Genomic DNA, 16837 nt, shown 5'->3' on the forward strand with positions numbered 1-16837 from the left:
GAGACAGAGAGAGAGAGAGAGGTGCAGATCTCGATGAGACTTGTTGCAAAAACATGAAGTGCCCCTCAGGCTAGTGTGAACATGTAGAGAGAGAGAGAGAGAGAGAGAGAGAGTTTGTGTTATTGTGCAGATCGACTCCCCAACCCCCTTTGCCCAAGGTACATTCCCCACGCTATGTAGCCGAGGTTCTTCATCCTCTTCTCCATGGTTTGCATGCATGCAAAGACCACACCCAAGTTAGCTTGTAACTCAAGCTCTGATACCAATATCAGGCATGAGGTTGTGAAGCATATAGGCAACCCCCAAGTTGCTTCACACCGGACCTTGGCCTCACACTCAATCTACGCATGCATGGTCAACGAGACTCCTAATATAGGGACTAGGGGTCTATATAAGGGTAAGGCTAGGTGGAGACGAGCATGCGGTAGTACCTGAGTCCTTTCATGTAACAAGACTAAGTTTTGCAAGTCTAGAGGCAACTAATGAAACCTTCTAGATTCTTGGTACTTACAATGCATCAAGAAGTGTGAAAGGGATTCCATTTGCAATAGTTAGCAACCTATATCAACTCCCTTGGTTGGATAAGAGACATTGTTAGCACAAGCAATAATAACCCCGTTAGGATTAGGCTCAAGAAGAGAGTGAACATCATGGCAAAACGTAGCGTGCTTTGTAGAACTACCATCAAAGTACATATAAGTTATGTAGCCACTATTATACACACATCATGAACAAAAAGCTTTTTTTAACAATGTTCACTAAATGCATGTTCTCTCCTACACAATATTGGCACAATCTACATTAGAAGAGTCATATTGGCATCATTTTTTCTGTTAACCTTTAACTTAGGAAATTGCTCTATGATGTGATAAGTTGCCTTATGTAATTACATTTCATCTTCATTTTGCCTTTGTCATCTAATATTTCAAACTTTATGTTGTTCGAGGGCACATGCTAGGTAAGCTATACGAGAAGAAACATTGAGTGTGGCAACATTAACAGTCCTTCTTTTCTAGTAGGAATGTCATCGCAACATCGATTGATTGCGCCCAAGATCTTTATTCTTTGCACCAAGAATATTCATTTCATCATTCTATTGCAAAACCTTGGACCCTAGTTATGCAATTAAAAAATTTTATTGTCTCATATAACTTGCAAACAATCTAGCTAAATATACCAAACCTATCTTGTTGCTTTTGTCAAGAAAATACACGTAATAATTAAAAAACTGCAATAAAGGCTTGAACATGTAAATCTCTATCATCCACACAAACTTTCTCGATAGTAGGTGAAGCCTTAAATTAGATTTAGCTTGCTTTAGACATAGACTAACCTAAGCATAGGTTACGTTTTTGGGTGTGCATAACCAAGCATCATTTTTTGCATACACATTTCAACCAGCATGCTTATAACCAAAATTAAGAAGAAGATTATTAACATGAGATGACACAAGATTAAGGGAAGGACTTTTTAAGGTCAACCCCCTTCAAAGAGATTTTCATTACTCAAGCTCTTAGAGCTCTTTGAAACAAAGAGAAGCTTGAGTATACATAGTACTATGGAGGTTAAGATCTCCATGACCCAAGCAACTTAGTGGCTTCCTTGATCATCATATATAATTGCTCTCTTCTTTAAAGCATCAATGAATAATCTATACAAGTATATTATAGAGAAAAGGAGTGGAATCCATAGGACATTTGATTATGAGTTTCATAGAAAGAATCTCCAAAGTGTAGTAGTATATGGAATACTAGTGCACTTTAGTGAACTTTCAGTTTGTCTCTGATAATCCCATCAGATGATCTATATAATTTTAGAACTAACTTTTGACATCTTCTACCAAGTTGTAAAGCTTGAAAAGAGCTAAGTTTCATTAAAATTATTTCTCAAATGCCAAACTTTCGCATGCACATTTTGGGTATCTAAATTTTGCCAGTTTGCTACGTTTTAAAAAATCTGATATGTTTGCTTCTTTTCCGCCTCGTGAAGCACCTTCTAAGCATGTTTGTGAAGGCTGTATTTTGGGTAAAATACACCATTTAAATTTTCCAAAGGATGGTTTAGTAAGGGCTATATGAAGGTTACAACTTCTGCATAGTGATGTTTGTGGGCCTTTGCAAACTCCATCCTTGGGTAATAATGTCATTAAATATCTAATATCTAGCGAACCCAAATGATTTTCTCATATTAAATTGATCATTTAATATGGGATAATAAACGGGAACAAGGGTTAGAATATAGACATAAGCTTACGGATCTATCTCAACACGGGGCGGTAAAGGGACCCAAATGAGAGATGGTCTATCAAAGAGCAAGGTTAACTACTGAAGCTTAAAAGACCTTAGGGTTAGCTTCATTAAAGACCTCCAATGGTTAGTGTTAAAAGTCCTTTGACCTTAAGAAAACTAGGGTTGAGCTTGAGGTGGGAACTTGACCTAAACTTAAGCAAGCTAGGGTTGTGCTTGAGGTGGGAACCCGACCTAAACTTAGGCAAGCTAGGGATGTGCTTGAGGTGGGAACCCGACCTAAACTTAAGCAAGCTAGGGCTGTGCTTGAGGTGGGAACTCCACCTAAGGTGCTTGTCATCCTTGATGACTAAGGTACCTGAGGTACTTGTCACATTTAATGAGGAAGTTGCTTGAGAAGATTCCTATGCATGGCGGGTAAGATGCTTGAGCCAAAAAGACAACCTACACACGTAATGAGGAAGTTGCTTGAGAAACTTCCTATGCATAAAAATCTCAAAGTTAGGGGAATTCTAAAAGAGCACATGGGACACATGTCAGACTCTCACTAAGCTTAACCACATGGTGTGCTTGAATGCTATTGGTTGGGCTAAAGAGGGGTCCAATGATCTTCTACTTCCATCTAACAAATATCTAGATATTTTCAAGCTCTCTCTCTCTAAGGGGTAAGGAGGACACTTGTCAAAAGACTACCCATGTACTTGACTGCATGCTACATGTGATTGGCTAGGGGGAGAGGAGTCCAATGAGATTGCAACATGCAGAAAGGTCACCACTCGCCCAAAGCAAGGACGGGGGGTGCTAGGGGGATATACTCCAAACACACACTCGTTTGCAAAGCCATTCTCACTTGGTGAAAGTTGAGGAACACCACCTCCTTCTCCAAGCTTGTGAGAGTGAAAGCCTACACCAACACTCTTGGCTATGGAATGCAAATCCAACCAAGAGTCATGCTTCAATGCTTAAGCTTGCCATCTTCATTACTATTCTATTATGTATGCTAGCAAGAAGAGTAATGATAAGTGAGGAACTATTTCTTTCTCCTATGGAATGTTTCTTCTTCCTCTTCCCTATCCTCATTCCCCGCTAGCTCTCTCCACCTTCGAAGGTGTTTGAGGCCTTGGGACTGAGGCTTGGGATAGTTAATGCTTTCTTCAAGTTTATGTTATGATTGTGATGCATGAAGCTTTTCATCTTCATTGCATCACCTAGGTTACAAGGAACACAAAGATTGTATTGTACCAAGTCTCTCTTGATGGGAGAAACTATAATACAAATGCCTATTGGAGGGGGGACCGGCTCCATATGAATCCGGCCCTGAACTATTGTCATGTTCTCTAAACTCTCTCTCTTGCAAAAGTATTGTTCATGCCAAGTTAACTAAGTACCATATTTATGTTGCTACCATCAATTAAGTTCAACCACTATGCTCACAAAGAATCTCTCAAAAGTGCTTCACCTAATTTCCTAATTCCGCTACTCTCAAAGTTCATAGGCAATTTCCATTAATTGCATGTACTCCATGACTTTCATTGATGATTATTTTCAGGCATGCATGGGTATATCCGCTTAAAGCTAAGTCCAGAGTGTTCATGTGTTTCAAACATTTTTTGGTTATGGATAAAAATATCTCTAGATATACTATGCATTGTATATGTCTCATTAATTTAATGGATTTTTGGCTAGTTGTGGGATAAAACACCAATATATAGTATCGTATACACCACATCAAAATGTTATTGCTGGAAAAAAAATAGGTCACTCATGGAGATGGCACAATGAATGGTCAAGAGTCAAGCTTTATCACATTTGTTTTGGGATAAAACACCTATATACAATGCCATATACACCACATCAAAATGGTGTTGCTTAAAGAAAAAATAGGTCGCTCACAGAGATGGCACGATGTATGGTCAAGAGTCAAGCTTTACCACATTTGTTTTGGCTTGAGGTTGTCATGTGTGCTACTTACGTACTTAACATATGTCCTACCAAAGCCTTGCAGTATATGTCTCCTTATGAAGCATGGCATGGTAAGAAAACCATCTATTGATCACATGTGTATCTTTGGTTGTTTAGTGTATGCTTTGGTTCCATACAAGAAGTTCAAAAAATTGGACGATAACGTTGTCAGTGTTGATTACAGTCCTAAAAGCAAAGGCAACAGGAGATGTTGTATTTGTGGAAGATTGTATCTACTATTTCTTATCATGCTTCAGAGACATAAATTTAAGATCATAGGACATTTATGACACCTTGTTGCCTCTTTTAATGGTGGAAACTTAAATATAAGTTCCAATCAGGCAAATGTACATCCTATGGGGTTTTCAAAAATGTTATAGATCAGCCTATTACTGATGCAGATGCACATGATGTATTTGATGTGGAAAGAAATGAGAATGAAGAAGCTAGGGGTATGTCAAAATGGCTGGTGCATACTTTTTGTGAGAGTAAATTGGATGCATGTATGTCTAATCGTACTGGTTCAGGTTCTTGCCTTACATTCATATCCATCAGATTGTTATGCTTTGGTTGTTTCTAGTTTATGTGATGAAGAGGAACCTCTTTCTTTTGATAAAGCATATAATTCAAAACATTTGGTGGCTTCAATGCAATCAAAATAATATGATGTCCTTATAGAAAAAGAAACATGGAGTTTATATGATTTTCCTCCTAGCAAAAAGGTCATTGGTATGAAGTGGATTTTCAAGTTGAAATGTAAGCCGAATGGTAAGATTGATCGCAAAAGTCTAGACTTGTTGCAAAAGGTTATGCACAACAAAAAGACATTGACTATGAAGAGACTTTTGCTCGCTCTTGTCATATGAGTAGTGTTCATTTTCTATGTGCATTAGCATCTCATTTTAGATGGAATGTATATCAATTAGACATTGTTACTGCTTTCTTGAATGGTGATATATTTGAGGAAGTATATGTAGCGCATCCTCGTGGTTTTGTCAAGAAAGGACAAGAAACGAAAGTGTGCAAATGCAAGAAAGCTTGTATGGATTAAAGCAGTCTCCTCGTGCTTGGTATGAGAAAGATGACACTCATTTGGTTAAAGAAGGCTTTCATAACACTTGAAAGCACTTTGTATGTCAATCGTGAGGGTGATGTATTTCTCATCATCGTTTTGTATATAGATGATTTGTTGATTATTGGTCAAAATGAGACATACATTGCTGAATTCAAGACTGAATTGAATGCTACTTTCAAGATAAAGGACTTGGGTCTTTTGCATCATTACTTAGGCATCTAGTTTATGCAATGTGATGGAGGTATTTCTTTGTGTCAAGCAAGATACAAAGAGACATTACTATGTAGTTTGGACTTGAGGACTCGAAACCTATTGCTACTCCAATGAAAACACATTTGAAATTGAGTCTTCATGATGTTGGAGATCTTGTTGATGTCACTCTCTACTATTGGGTGCCTTATTTATGTATGCAATATGAGGCCGGATATTGAGTTTGTAGTCTCAAAGATCAACGGATTTATGCATAGCCCTCTAAGTATTGGTAGGTTGTTAAAAGGATCCTTTGCTACTTGAGTGGCACTTTACATCTTGGGTTGTTTTATCACAAAGGGGGATCATTGGTGCCAGATTTGCATGCTTTTCTGGACTCATATTGGTCTAATTGTTATGACACATGAGTGTCCACAAAGTGGTTTTTGTTTCATGCTAATAGTTCATGCCTATCATGATTGAGCAAGAAGTAATCTATTATGGCCACTTCCAATTGTGAAGTTGATTACATGGTAGTCTTCACAAACTACGGTTGAGTGTGTATGGCACAGAAGCCTTATGGATGATTTGGGTGTTGGACAAGACACTACCAACATCATCTACACTGACAGTCAGAGCGCATTGGCAATTGCGAGGAACCCAGTTTTACATGCTCACTCAAAGCATATTGAGGTGCATTCTCACTATGTCAGGGAGAGACTCTCAATAGGAGAGATCAACTTGGCTTATGTGTCAACACAAGACAACATTGCATATATGTTCACAAAGGCATTGCCTCGTGAGAAGTCTGAAGCTTTTTGCAAAGCTTTGGCTTGCTTCCATTTGTGGATTGATCATGTCCTTAGGACATGACACTTCCATACACACTATGTGTCAGCTGTCGTTCACCGCATCACGGATTTGTTACCATATATGTGATAGTGACATGTGTGAACACACTTAGGACCGTGAGGGCATTTTTTCCCTCACTTGGATGTCTTTTCCCCCACGCATTGTACATATGTCCATCACTCTAGGGCTATCTTATCTTTCTATGTTGTGCACTAAGCAATACACTTTCTATGTGTGCCTTGAGCTTCTTCATCTTCTCCAAGTTGTGTGTGCATCCGTGCAATCCGAATTCCAACAATTACAACCTGATGTTAAAGCAAAGATTACTCGCATGCATCCTAAAACTTTGGAAGATGATATTTCTGAAGCAGTAGTATATGATGCGGATGAGAAAGGGATATGAGCTAACTATCCTACAATAGATAATCGATCTTCTTCTTAAAACAACAATCATAAATGCAAGAAGGATTATTTGTGCTTCAAGTGTCTATCTGACAAGCATACCAAGTGAGATTTTCCTTTGCATAGAAGCACAAAGGTAAGGACAAGGCAATTCACACTATTCAATTAGTGCAATCAATCCATTTTCTCAAATTGCTCAAGTGAAAGTGTCTCACTTCATAGATGCACATGAGTGTTTGCTTACAACTTCGAATGTGATAGTAGCATGTGGACCCTCATGATATAGTCCACCTTCATGGATGTATCAATAGATACAAGGTGTGTATACTTATCGGAGATGGGGCAACTCATAATTTTCTCAATAAGCGATTGAAGCTTTCACAAACGAAGAGTACACAAAGTTACAATGTGTCTCTTATTCAAGGGCAAGGCTCAAGATGTGCCAATAGAAGTCCAAGGCCATCCAATGATAAGTAATTATCACGTTAATGATAACATAATATGACGAAAGGGGGAGCCCTTTACACGTGTCTCAATCTGCGACCTGAAGGCTAAAGTCCAAAACAAAAACAATCCCATTTGCACGCGATAAAGAGGGAGAGAGGGGGAGAGAGAGAGAGGCCGCCGAAGGCGCCCGGTCGTACTAGTGATAAGTAATTATCATGTTAATGATAAGTAATTGAAGGAAATTAGATAGTGGGGGTTTTAGGAGGGGCAATAGCAGTGGATAAAAAGGAAGTGCATAAACTAGAAATTTCCTGCGGGGAAATCCCAAAAGCGTCACTTGTCACTTGACCCTTTCCACTTTTCGAGATAATAAAGGTAGCATCTTTGTTTGTTTGTGGGCTGTAAAATGAGTCGCTCCAATCAAAACACACTACGCGTGAACAGGTGCTTACGCTCCTAATTGTGCGCGTGGGTTGACTCAGTGGCATGCGTGTTTGAATGTGGAAAGAGGCGAAGTCCACTTGCAATGGACCGACAATTTCCTTTTACTTTATTCCCAAGGCAAAAAATAACCCTATATTTTTCCTCCACGTGGAATAACAGAAAATATAAAAGTTTTAAATAATCTCCTAATCGCAAACAATCCCATTGGATCTTGGGGCCTCAAAAAGGAAAAGCAGGCTGCTGCCAGGAAAATCAGGAAAAAGCACTTTAAGGATTTATCGATCCCAATTTTTTTAATGCTGTTCTGAAAAACGCAATTGGGTGGCCAATTTTTAAAGTGTTTTTAATTGTAAAATATCTGGTGTTCTTTATTTATTGGGATGCTCTTTTCTACCAAAGGATCTTGGGTAGGTGTGTATCCCCGTGTGCCTTAAAAGAAAGGAAGCACGTTTGCAGGCAAAAGCAACCCCTTATTTTTTTGCCAGGATAGAGATGGGCGAAAAAGCAGCAGAAAATGCAGATTTTTCCCATAATGCCATTGAAAAAGCATGAGAAGAAACCAGGAATGGGGAAAAAGGAAGGAGAGAGGAAGCATCCTTGCATCCAGAGAGAGAGAGAGAGAGAGAGAGAGAGAGAGAGAGAGAGTGTGGGGGTGAGTGCAAGAGAGAGAGAGAGAGAGAGAGGCCCTTGAAAGTACAAATGGAGACCCAAAACTCAATCCAAACCAGCTCGCTCTCTCTCTCTCTCTCTCTCTCTCACACACACACACACACACACACAGCCTACATACACAAACAAGTCTCTTCTGTGGAGAAGAGAAAGTAGCTAGCTGTCTGTGGACTTCTCTAGACTCCAGCCCCCATTCCACACACACACACACACACACACACACATAAGAGACTTTGCCCTCTTTCTAAGTTCACCACGCACTCCATGTTTTAACAAGTGAAAAGGAAGAGCCCCATAGCAGAGAATCCCCTCCTCCAACAGGTAATCCACACGCCTCTTTCAATTTCTTGTACCCTTGTCTGTGTAACAAGTTTGCTAATGTATTTTTTGTGTACATCCGCAGCTCACTGCGAAAATGTGCGGCATTTCTACCTGCTCAAACTTCCCACATACTAAATGTCATCATGATTTGGAGTCATCCAGCTTCAATTTACTGGAGTTGGCAGCCAATGATGACTTGCAAGGCTTGAAACAAGCAATGGAGGAGCAGGACGCTCGAGCAAATGAGTGTGCAAGCTGGTACTGCAGGCAGTTTGGTTCCAACAAGATGGCTTCTGTTGAAAGAAGCCCCATCATGATAGCGGCCTTGTTCGGCAGCGTGAAGGTGCTTCGATATTTGTTGGACCATCTTGAAGCCCATGGTGGTGATGTCAACAGTGTATGTGGTGCAGATAAAGTGAGCGCCTTGCATTGTGCTATGGCCAGTGGAACTGGTAACATGCTAGACGTGGTCCAGCTCTTGCTTACGCACGGTGCAGATCCTACCCTGGTATCGCTCAAAGGGCTTCGCGACGCAGATGCAAAGCTTATGTCGCAGCTTAGCCAGAATGCAACAACAGAGGAGGCTTCTCTTGTCACAGATAAGGCTTCACTTGACAAATGCATGAATGTTCCCCTTGAATCTGATGCACCTGACTGGAGTGTCAACTTGCCGGATTCAGTTTCCGACACTTCATTTGAAGATCTGGAGGAGTCGATGAGAAATCTACAAGATCCTAACTCAGGAGGCAGCTCACAAAATTTCTCATCTGCGGCAACATGGTCCCCCAAGTCCACCGGCTCTCATGCCTCTGAAAATCAAGACGCCCCACCTGACCGCGCTTTTGACGTCCTTGCCTCAGATGTCAAGAGCGGCATCTACTCCACTGACGAGTTCAGAATGTACTCCTTCAAGGTGCGGACCTGTTCAAGAGCATACTCCCATGATTGGACAGAGTGCCCCTTTGCACATCCTGGAGAAAATGCGAGGAGGAGGGATCCAAGGAGGTTCCACTACAGTTGTGTCCCTTGCCCAGATTTTCGCAAGGGAGCTTGTAGGCATGGTGATGCCTGTGAATATGCACATGGTGTCTTCGAGTCATGGCTACATCCTGCGCAGTATCGAACCCGTCAATGCAAGGACGGGACAAATTGTGCAAGGAAGGTGTGCTTTTTTGCACATACCAAGGAAGAGGTCCGGCCTCTATACTTGTCGACAGAGGGTGGGGTAGGCACATGTCCATCGCCATGTGCCTCTCCGTCATCAGTGAAACCGTCGCCCTTTTTGCCAGGAGGCATGAATCTGGGCCAATCGTCACCCTCGTCAGTTTGCAGCTCATGGACCCAACCAGGACTGCCCACTCTGCGCCTTCCAGAAGGCATATCTCACCCCAGCAAGCTGAGGCCATCTCTGAGTGCAAGAGATATGGCTCTAGTTGAAGGCCAATCGATGAGGGACTTAATCTCTTTGTCTGCCCAGGCTCGCATTAACGCAGCAGTTGTGGCAGCGTCTAACTCATCTGCCTTGAACTCTCCTGTGAGAGACAGGAAGCTGCAGAGCTTTGGCTTGAGTTTGTCATCGGCGGCAAATTTCGAAGATGTTATGTACGGTGCGGTGTCACCGAGATCGCCATTACAAGTGGGGATGCAATCATCGCCGCGGATGGTGTCGAAGTTTCATGAGAGCGGTGTTGGAAATGCGGCGCTGGAGGAGCTGATTGCTGCAATGTCATCTCCAAGGCACCCATTAAGTAGCGGAGGCAGGAGCATGAAATTAGGGCAGTATGATGAATGGGGGCAAATGCAGGGCATGGCATCTCAGATGGGTTCATCCAGCTGCTTCTCAGGTAACATGGGCTCTAGTCCATCTGCTCAAGCAGAGGTGGGGTTTTTACATAGGCGCGGTATGGAGAGCTCTGCATGCTTGTCACCTGCTGCTAGCAGGGAAGACGAGACATGGCTCAATTGGGGTTCTCCTACTGGAAAGCTAGAATGGGGTGTGAGTGGAGACGACCTTACCCGTTTTCGCAAATCTTTTTCATGCAAAGCATAACACACAGACATTTTACTCACGGCAGGAATCGAACTCAACACCCTCAGTCACACTTTTTTTGGCCATCCCTAACTAGTTAGTTTACCCTAACTTGATTTTCACCTAGCTATTCTTTAAAATTTGGTCACTTTTGAGTTAGAATAGGCTCTTTTCTCTTTTGGCTTAAGCCCACCAAAGGTACCCCCCCAACGACTCAATTCATATATATGCGGCCTTTCATTCGAAGAAGACGACCAACTTGTCGTCCCGTATCTATATCCATAGTTCCCTATCTCACTAGAGGAGGTTTGCACATTCATGCCTTGCAATGTTTACAAGTTATGTTCTTTATTCTTGTCTCCAAATGCATTCAAAGAAAAAAGCCTAGTGTTGATAAGTTGTCACTCAATTCCCTGATCTAAGAATCTACAAATGGGAAGTTGGAGTGTGTTAGCCTCTTAAGGTTTTGTATGGTTCTTCTCTCTTTGTATGGCTTCCTTATAATTCAATTGTTGTGTGTTTTGAGCTCTTGCCCTGATTGTGCCATGAAGCATTTGTTCAATGTGGTCGATATTCGTGTTTGTGATGGTATGTGACCAATAGTCGCATACTATCGACTTAACCTTTCGGCCTTCTAAAGGAGGTTGTAGAGGAGAAGGGAGAAAGGCATACATGTTATATTTTAAAGTCTGTTTGTTCACATCTTTAATGGCTTTATGTGGATCTGTGTAAAGTGTCATTAATCAGAAGGGCCAAACGAGTTTAGATGCGCCTTGTTAATACCAAGCAAGCGCATTTTCTGATCGAAAAGTGAAGGGCTCGACAAGTTGGACCACCACATTAAAGCAAGATAATAAAGAGTAAAGCATAAGCAAGAAAAATAGGAGGAAGAAGATGGGTAGAGAAGGTAGAGATTCAATGTCACAAGATTAAAGCAAATGGGAGCCACACCTAAGTAAAAGTAGAGAGCATGAATAACTCTCAAATTGGACTGAACAGGGAGAATGTAATGTGGCTCTCAAATTATGTTACAATGACTATCCCTTTACTTGATATCCAACCAAATTGTACACTTTACACATGTAAAGGTGGAGGGGTGGTCATGTAATTTAATTTGTCATGTGAGCCACATATACAACCTCTATTGTATACAGGAAAACACGAGTGTAGGAGTAGAGTAGTAATTCTTTTTTCTGTATGAATGAAATTGTATGAGACTCATTAATGGAGATGCTAATGGAAATGTACCCTTGTGGTGAAGATAGAAGTGTGTGTGACCTAACTTCGATCCCCGACTGAATCTCTCAACTATATGGCTTGACCATCAATAACCATGCATTTCATAATGCACAGCTGCGTAATTGGGTGTCTCATTTGAATATTATATCCTAGTCGAGGTTCGAAACTTAAGACCAATCAAGGTAAAGCTCATAAATTTAAAGGAGAGGTCATCAAAAGTTGTAGTACCCAAAGACTGTATGTAGCTCAGTTGGTTGGGCCTTTGTGATGTAACTCCAAAGGGAGGTTCACAGGCTCCACTTGATGGGGGTTACCAACTTTTCCATTAGGCCCCATAGTGTGGCCCCTTGTGGGTGTAATGTGTATATCAGTGTCCAGTTGTAAATACATCGATATGGTAACAGTTGTCTCTTTTGCCTCCCCCGCCGCGTTGATGGTATAAAAAGGTGTAGTGATTGACATAGAAAACATATACATGCACTCACACACCTACCCATGAATGAGAGAGAGAGAGAGAGAGAGAGATTTGCAAGAATTTTGAGGAAGTTTTACACTGTAGAGCACTTCAAATAATAATGGCTGACCATCTCAAAATGTGAGTAGTAGTAAAGAAAGTTGCAACCTTCAATCTCAAATAAAGAAGAGAATGTCAAACTAGCACTTTATTCAATCCTCACAAAATATAGCACCTCAATTATTTTAGCGTTAGTCACCACGAAAGAGATCACTCCTAAAGCAGCATAATGCCCATTATACATACAATCATTGTTATTAGCCTTCAAAAGATTTAAAGGAGCACCACTGAATCAAATCAAAATACAATTTTGAAACTCTCCTTGTGTTGCTTGTCCAGATTCTACTCATCTTAAGGAAAAAATCTCCGCACTCCCTACGTCGCCTCTTTTTGTTTTCTGCCTGCTGCTTGCGAACCCCATGGATTATTATAGCCCAAATGCCTGATGCAAGTGATTATACAACTTGACAATGTGAAGGTCAATTTTGATGATCTTAGAAACCTGTCTCAACTATATAAACCATTTTCAGGGCAATCTGGTGAAGGTCTTAAAACAGTGAATTCTCTTTTGCGAGACAAGTTTAAAACCTATACTATTTTGCTTCTTCTGGCCAGCTTGCTTCCATAGCACAGCGGTAGTGCATCCGCCTTTTAAGCGAATGGTCGTGGGTTCGAACCCCACTGGAGGCATGCGTGTCTGTAAAATTTTTGCGACAGTGTTTGCATCGTTTTGCCACTCAAATAATGTGTCTGACGAGAGGAAATGGCCTTACATACACAATTTCTGTGGGCAATAACTCGCTCTTTGATTTAGCTGAGTAGAAAATGCAGCTGACGGCAAGGCTCAATATGCAGAAAAGTAGAATGAGATCAATCCTAATCTGGGCCCAATCTAGCCTATATTTAGATTTTATTCCTCCTAAACCGGCCCTAATTGTGCTTTGAAAGTTGTCCTTAGCAATCCCAACTCTTTCTGTAATCCACCCACCAAATAATTGATTCCTTTTGTATGCTTTCCCCTTCACATTAGCTTTGGTTATTCCTCCCAGCCTCACCATATGAACCTTATTAAGTCCCTTTGCATCGTTGGAGCTTGTCTCCTTTCTCGCCCCCACACCCTCGTTGCCCCAGAACTTGCCTTTCAAACCCTCAATATTAGCTTCAATCTTCCCTATCAAATTGTTAGCTTTGATCTTGTTCTCAATGTCAACAAGGGGATCAGCTGTTTTAAGGCTCTCATGATTCAGCTCATTTGTGGTTGCCTTCTCCTTAAGTCCATTAGAGGTTGGGGGCTTCTCCTTGTTCTCTTGCTGAGAGCTCGAAAGAATGGCGACATTATTTGCACTCAAAGCTTCGACCGGGGCGTCGCTTGACTGACCATCATTCTTAAACTCACCAAGATTGCTTAGCTCGTACAAAGAGACCGACTTTCTGATGCCTTCCTCTGGTGTGAAGAGGCTTGAGTAGAGAGTGAGGGGGGTAGAAACATCTAGCAACTCACCATTGGGAAGAGCTAAGAATGAATTGATCAAGGGGGTTTCCTTGTTGGCATGATTGCATGACCTCAGCTTCAATTGGGTTGATATGGCTGACCTCTCTTTTTTCTCCTTGTTAATAGAAAGCAAAGTCATGAAGCCAGAGATGGTGAGAATTATGCCAAGGCCCCACCCATACCTCCTCATTATTGGCCAAGGGTACTCGAGGGCAAGGCTCTTGATCGATGATACTCGGTGATCTTCCATTGCGTATGGAAATGATCGAATTTAATGGTAAAATTGTTGGTATATATTGAGTGTGCAATCAAGGTGGAAAATGGCACTTGCAAATTGTATATCCTTAAGTCAAATATATAACACCCACATTGATTGCAGTGTACAGTTAAAGGGCAAATGGGGATGCCATTGGAAGTGCAGAGCTATGGACGTTGCAGGATTCCTGCAAAGAGGGAAATGGCATGGGTGGGTAGATTAAGCTTACTAGAAAAGAAACCGGTTACCGAAGCTTAATCAAGAAGAGGGTACTCTGACATTAGTCTGCTGGAGAATATGAGGAGGTAGGGGGAGGAGTAGCTGTAGAGAGATGGAGCCGGGGTTCTCTGTTGGTCGACCGAGAATGATGAAGGTAGGAGAAGAAGGTGGCGATAAGGAGGTAGAAGAAGAGGCAGACCAAGCAGGTGGGAAAGTAGCGATGGTAGACAAGCACTGCGCTGATAATGAGCAGGGTCTGCAAACGCATCTCTCTCGCCTTCTCGCTCCTGCTTTTATGATGGATTTCTCATTCTTGCGCTTACTCCCCGCCCTCTCGCCATCATCGCGCTCTCTGCAGTCTGTCGATTTCGTAACAACCAACCGTCACAACCGCCGCCACCTTCATAAGACGCTCTATCTGGTTGCGCGGCTAGCATACTAGACTTCCACGTGGAAAAATCGTGACCCTCAAAAGCAAAAGATCCTCACCGTTCGATGCCATTCAAGGGTAAGTTCAGACTAGGCAGCGGAAGAAAACAGCAAAGGGGCGTCGATCCTCCATGGTAGAATTTAATTGGTTGGAGTTGAGGCACTCTTCCGCCGGGCCCTCCATTTTTCTTCCAACCCCCCCCCCCCCCGCCCCCTCGGAAGAGTTGATGGCCTCTCTTAGCCCCCTTCACTTTTTCACTTTTCCTCCTCCAATGTTCACACTAGGCGGCGGCACATTTAGGAAGGCTTGTTTCTTCCGTCGGTTCAGTTTGAACCCAGAAACTGAACCCAACCTAAGTCGATCTCCTGAAGGACTAAATGACACCTATAAGGGGATCAATGGCCATGAATTCGGAACGATCTGAACCGTCGACCGTCTGTTTCTATAGGATAGAAAATGGCCTTTAGCAAATTTACCCATTAATTCCTCCTTTGGTACATTGGGTTTGATTTTTTATTTTTTTCTTCCTTCTTTTGCTTCTTTTGAACGGCCTTGGTTTTTTCCATATGGAGCCCACAAATATACATATCAAGCTCTAAAAGACTTTGATCAAGTCTTTTTCACTGCATGTAGAAATCTCTAACAATTAATGTGACCGTGGGTGACCGACCGTGGCCTTACCGCATTGCTATGGCATAATAATGGTGCCGCCCCCCACCCCCTCCCAAGAAGACAATGGCTTTACCACTGTACACAACCTCGGTCATTTCAATTTTAGGTGGGAAATCTATGGGTTTGTTTTTAGGTGACTTGGTTCATTTGTTATAGATACCAGAGTTATATGACCTCCTGGCTGCTACTTCTCTATTCCAGAAGAGAATTGTAAATTCTCTGAAGCTTATTTTCAAGGGCTCGATGCTAGAATGTTGTTTACCTGTTAGGTATCCTTCTGTGTCGCGATGTTGCTTCTACTGTGCATATGGTAGCTTTAAATTCAGTAATAGAATGTTTGAATGTTATCGATTATAGCAACTTCCGTTTGTTTTTTAGGTGAGCATTTAGCAACTAATTTAAACATTAAGTTGTAATGAAAATTATAATTTGAAGCCAAGTTCCTTGAACTTCAAGGGTGAAGATTGCTGCAAAGCATGATTATTCAACAATATCTACTTCAGTAATAAGGGCATGAAGAGGTACTTATCAAATATCACTTTTGCAAGGGTATTACTAGGATGGAGCAAAGCACACATATGGGAAGGAATTGGAAAGCATAACAAACAACACAAGGTACTTCAAAATAGGTTCTGATTTTTGCAACACCATGAGACGAGTGTGGGAAAACACCATATAGCAAGAACAAGAACTCAACAAACAAGAGAACTTTCTCTCTTCATGATAGCTGTACTGCCGAGGCAAGAGTATGTGCAAATCCACTCAAATTTTAATCTCCAAGCTTAAGAGCAAAGCTCTTCCTATTGAGGTATGTAGGGTCACTTCCAAATCACATGTCTAGCTCACTCTAACCATGTTTGAACGACTTTTTTAAGTCGCAATGGATGGTGATTTGAAGCCTAGTTTTGGCCAGCCTTACATGTAGGAAAAGTCAACAATCAATCATGCTACCATTATATTTTGATGAAGTTCAACATCCTCCTTCCTCATGGTCTGAGCTAAGCCCCCTATCTACTGATACTGTACCATCAAAATACAATTAAGGCAAAACTAGTGGTTTGGCCACATGTCTCTACTTTCTAGATTGACCAAGTTATGAGGGCCATTATATGCTCTATATGTTAAAGAATTCGACATTTCAATACTACCCACCATCTAGATATTATCTCCAAAAAACCTGAGCTTGGTGCAACATTTTTGAAGCTTGTAAGCTTCCAACATCTTGCCAAAGCTGTTAGCATCATGTTTGCCAGCATATTTGAGATTGTTAACTTCTTTGGATGGCCAAAATATTATTTTTAGGGTTTGTCTCATTCTAATGGCCAGCAAGCAAACAGTCCTCCCTACAAGCAGCACAATTCGTTGCACCTGATGTGCAC

At 41.6% G+C, this 16837-nt stretch overlaps 2 protein-coding genes and 1 non-coding gene across 3 annotated transcripts; 2 read left to right on the forward strand and 1 right to left on the reverse strand.

Annotated features, from left to right (window-relative positions):
• Nucleotides 1–8330: 8330 nt before the first annotated feature.
• On the forward strand, nt 8331–11166 carry LOC147444848 (zinc finger CCCH domain-containing protein 30-like). The gene is made up of 2 exons (XM_086527376.1): nt 8331–8607; nt 8690–11166. Exon 2 carries the CDS (start codon nt 8702–8704, stop codon nt 10655–10657), a length of 1956 nt encoding a protein of 651 aa, XP_086383502.1. The 5' UTR covers nt 8331–8607; nt 8690–8701; the 3' UTR covers nt 10658–11166.
• A 139-nt stretch (nt 11167–11305) lies between these two features.
• LOC147444849 (uncharacterized) lies at nt 11306–16721 on the reverse strand. The gene has a single exon (XM_086527378.1). The coding sequence runs from the start codon at nt 14129–14131 to the stop codon at nt 13127–13129; it is 1005 nt and encodes a 334-aa protein (XP_086383504.1). The 5' UTR covers nt 14132–16721; the 3' UTR covers nt 11306–13126.
• Nucleotides 13008–13079, forward strand: TRNAK-UUU (transfer RNA lysine (anticodon UUU)). Its single transcript has one exon. It is a non-coding gene; the product is annotated as a tRNA-Lys (tRNA).
• Nucleotides 16722–16837: the final 116 nt, after the last annotated feature.

The sequence above is a fragment of the Adiantum capillus-veneris genome, chromosome 13 (assembly GCF_014529385.1).
Source record: "Adiantum capillus-veneris isolate H3 chromosome 13, ASM1452938v2, whole genome shotgun sequence".
NCBI classification, from domain to species: Eukaryota; Viridiplantae; Streptophyta; class Polypodiopsida; order Polypodiales; family Pteridaceae; genus Adiantum; species Adiantum capillus-veneris.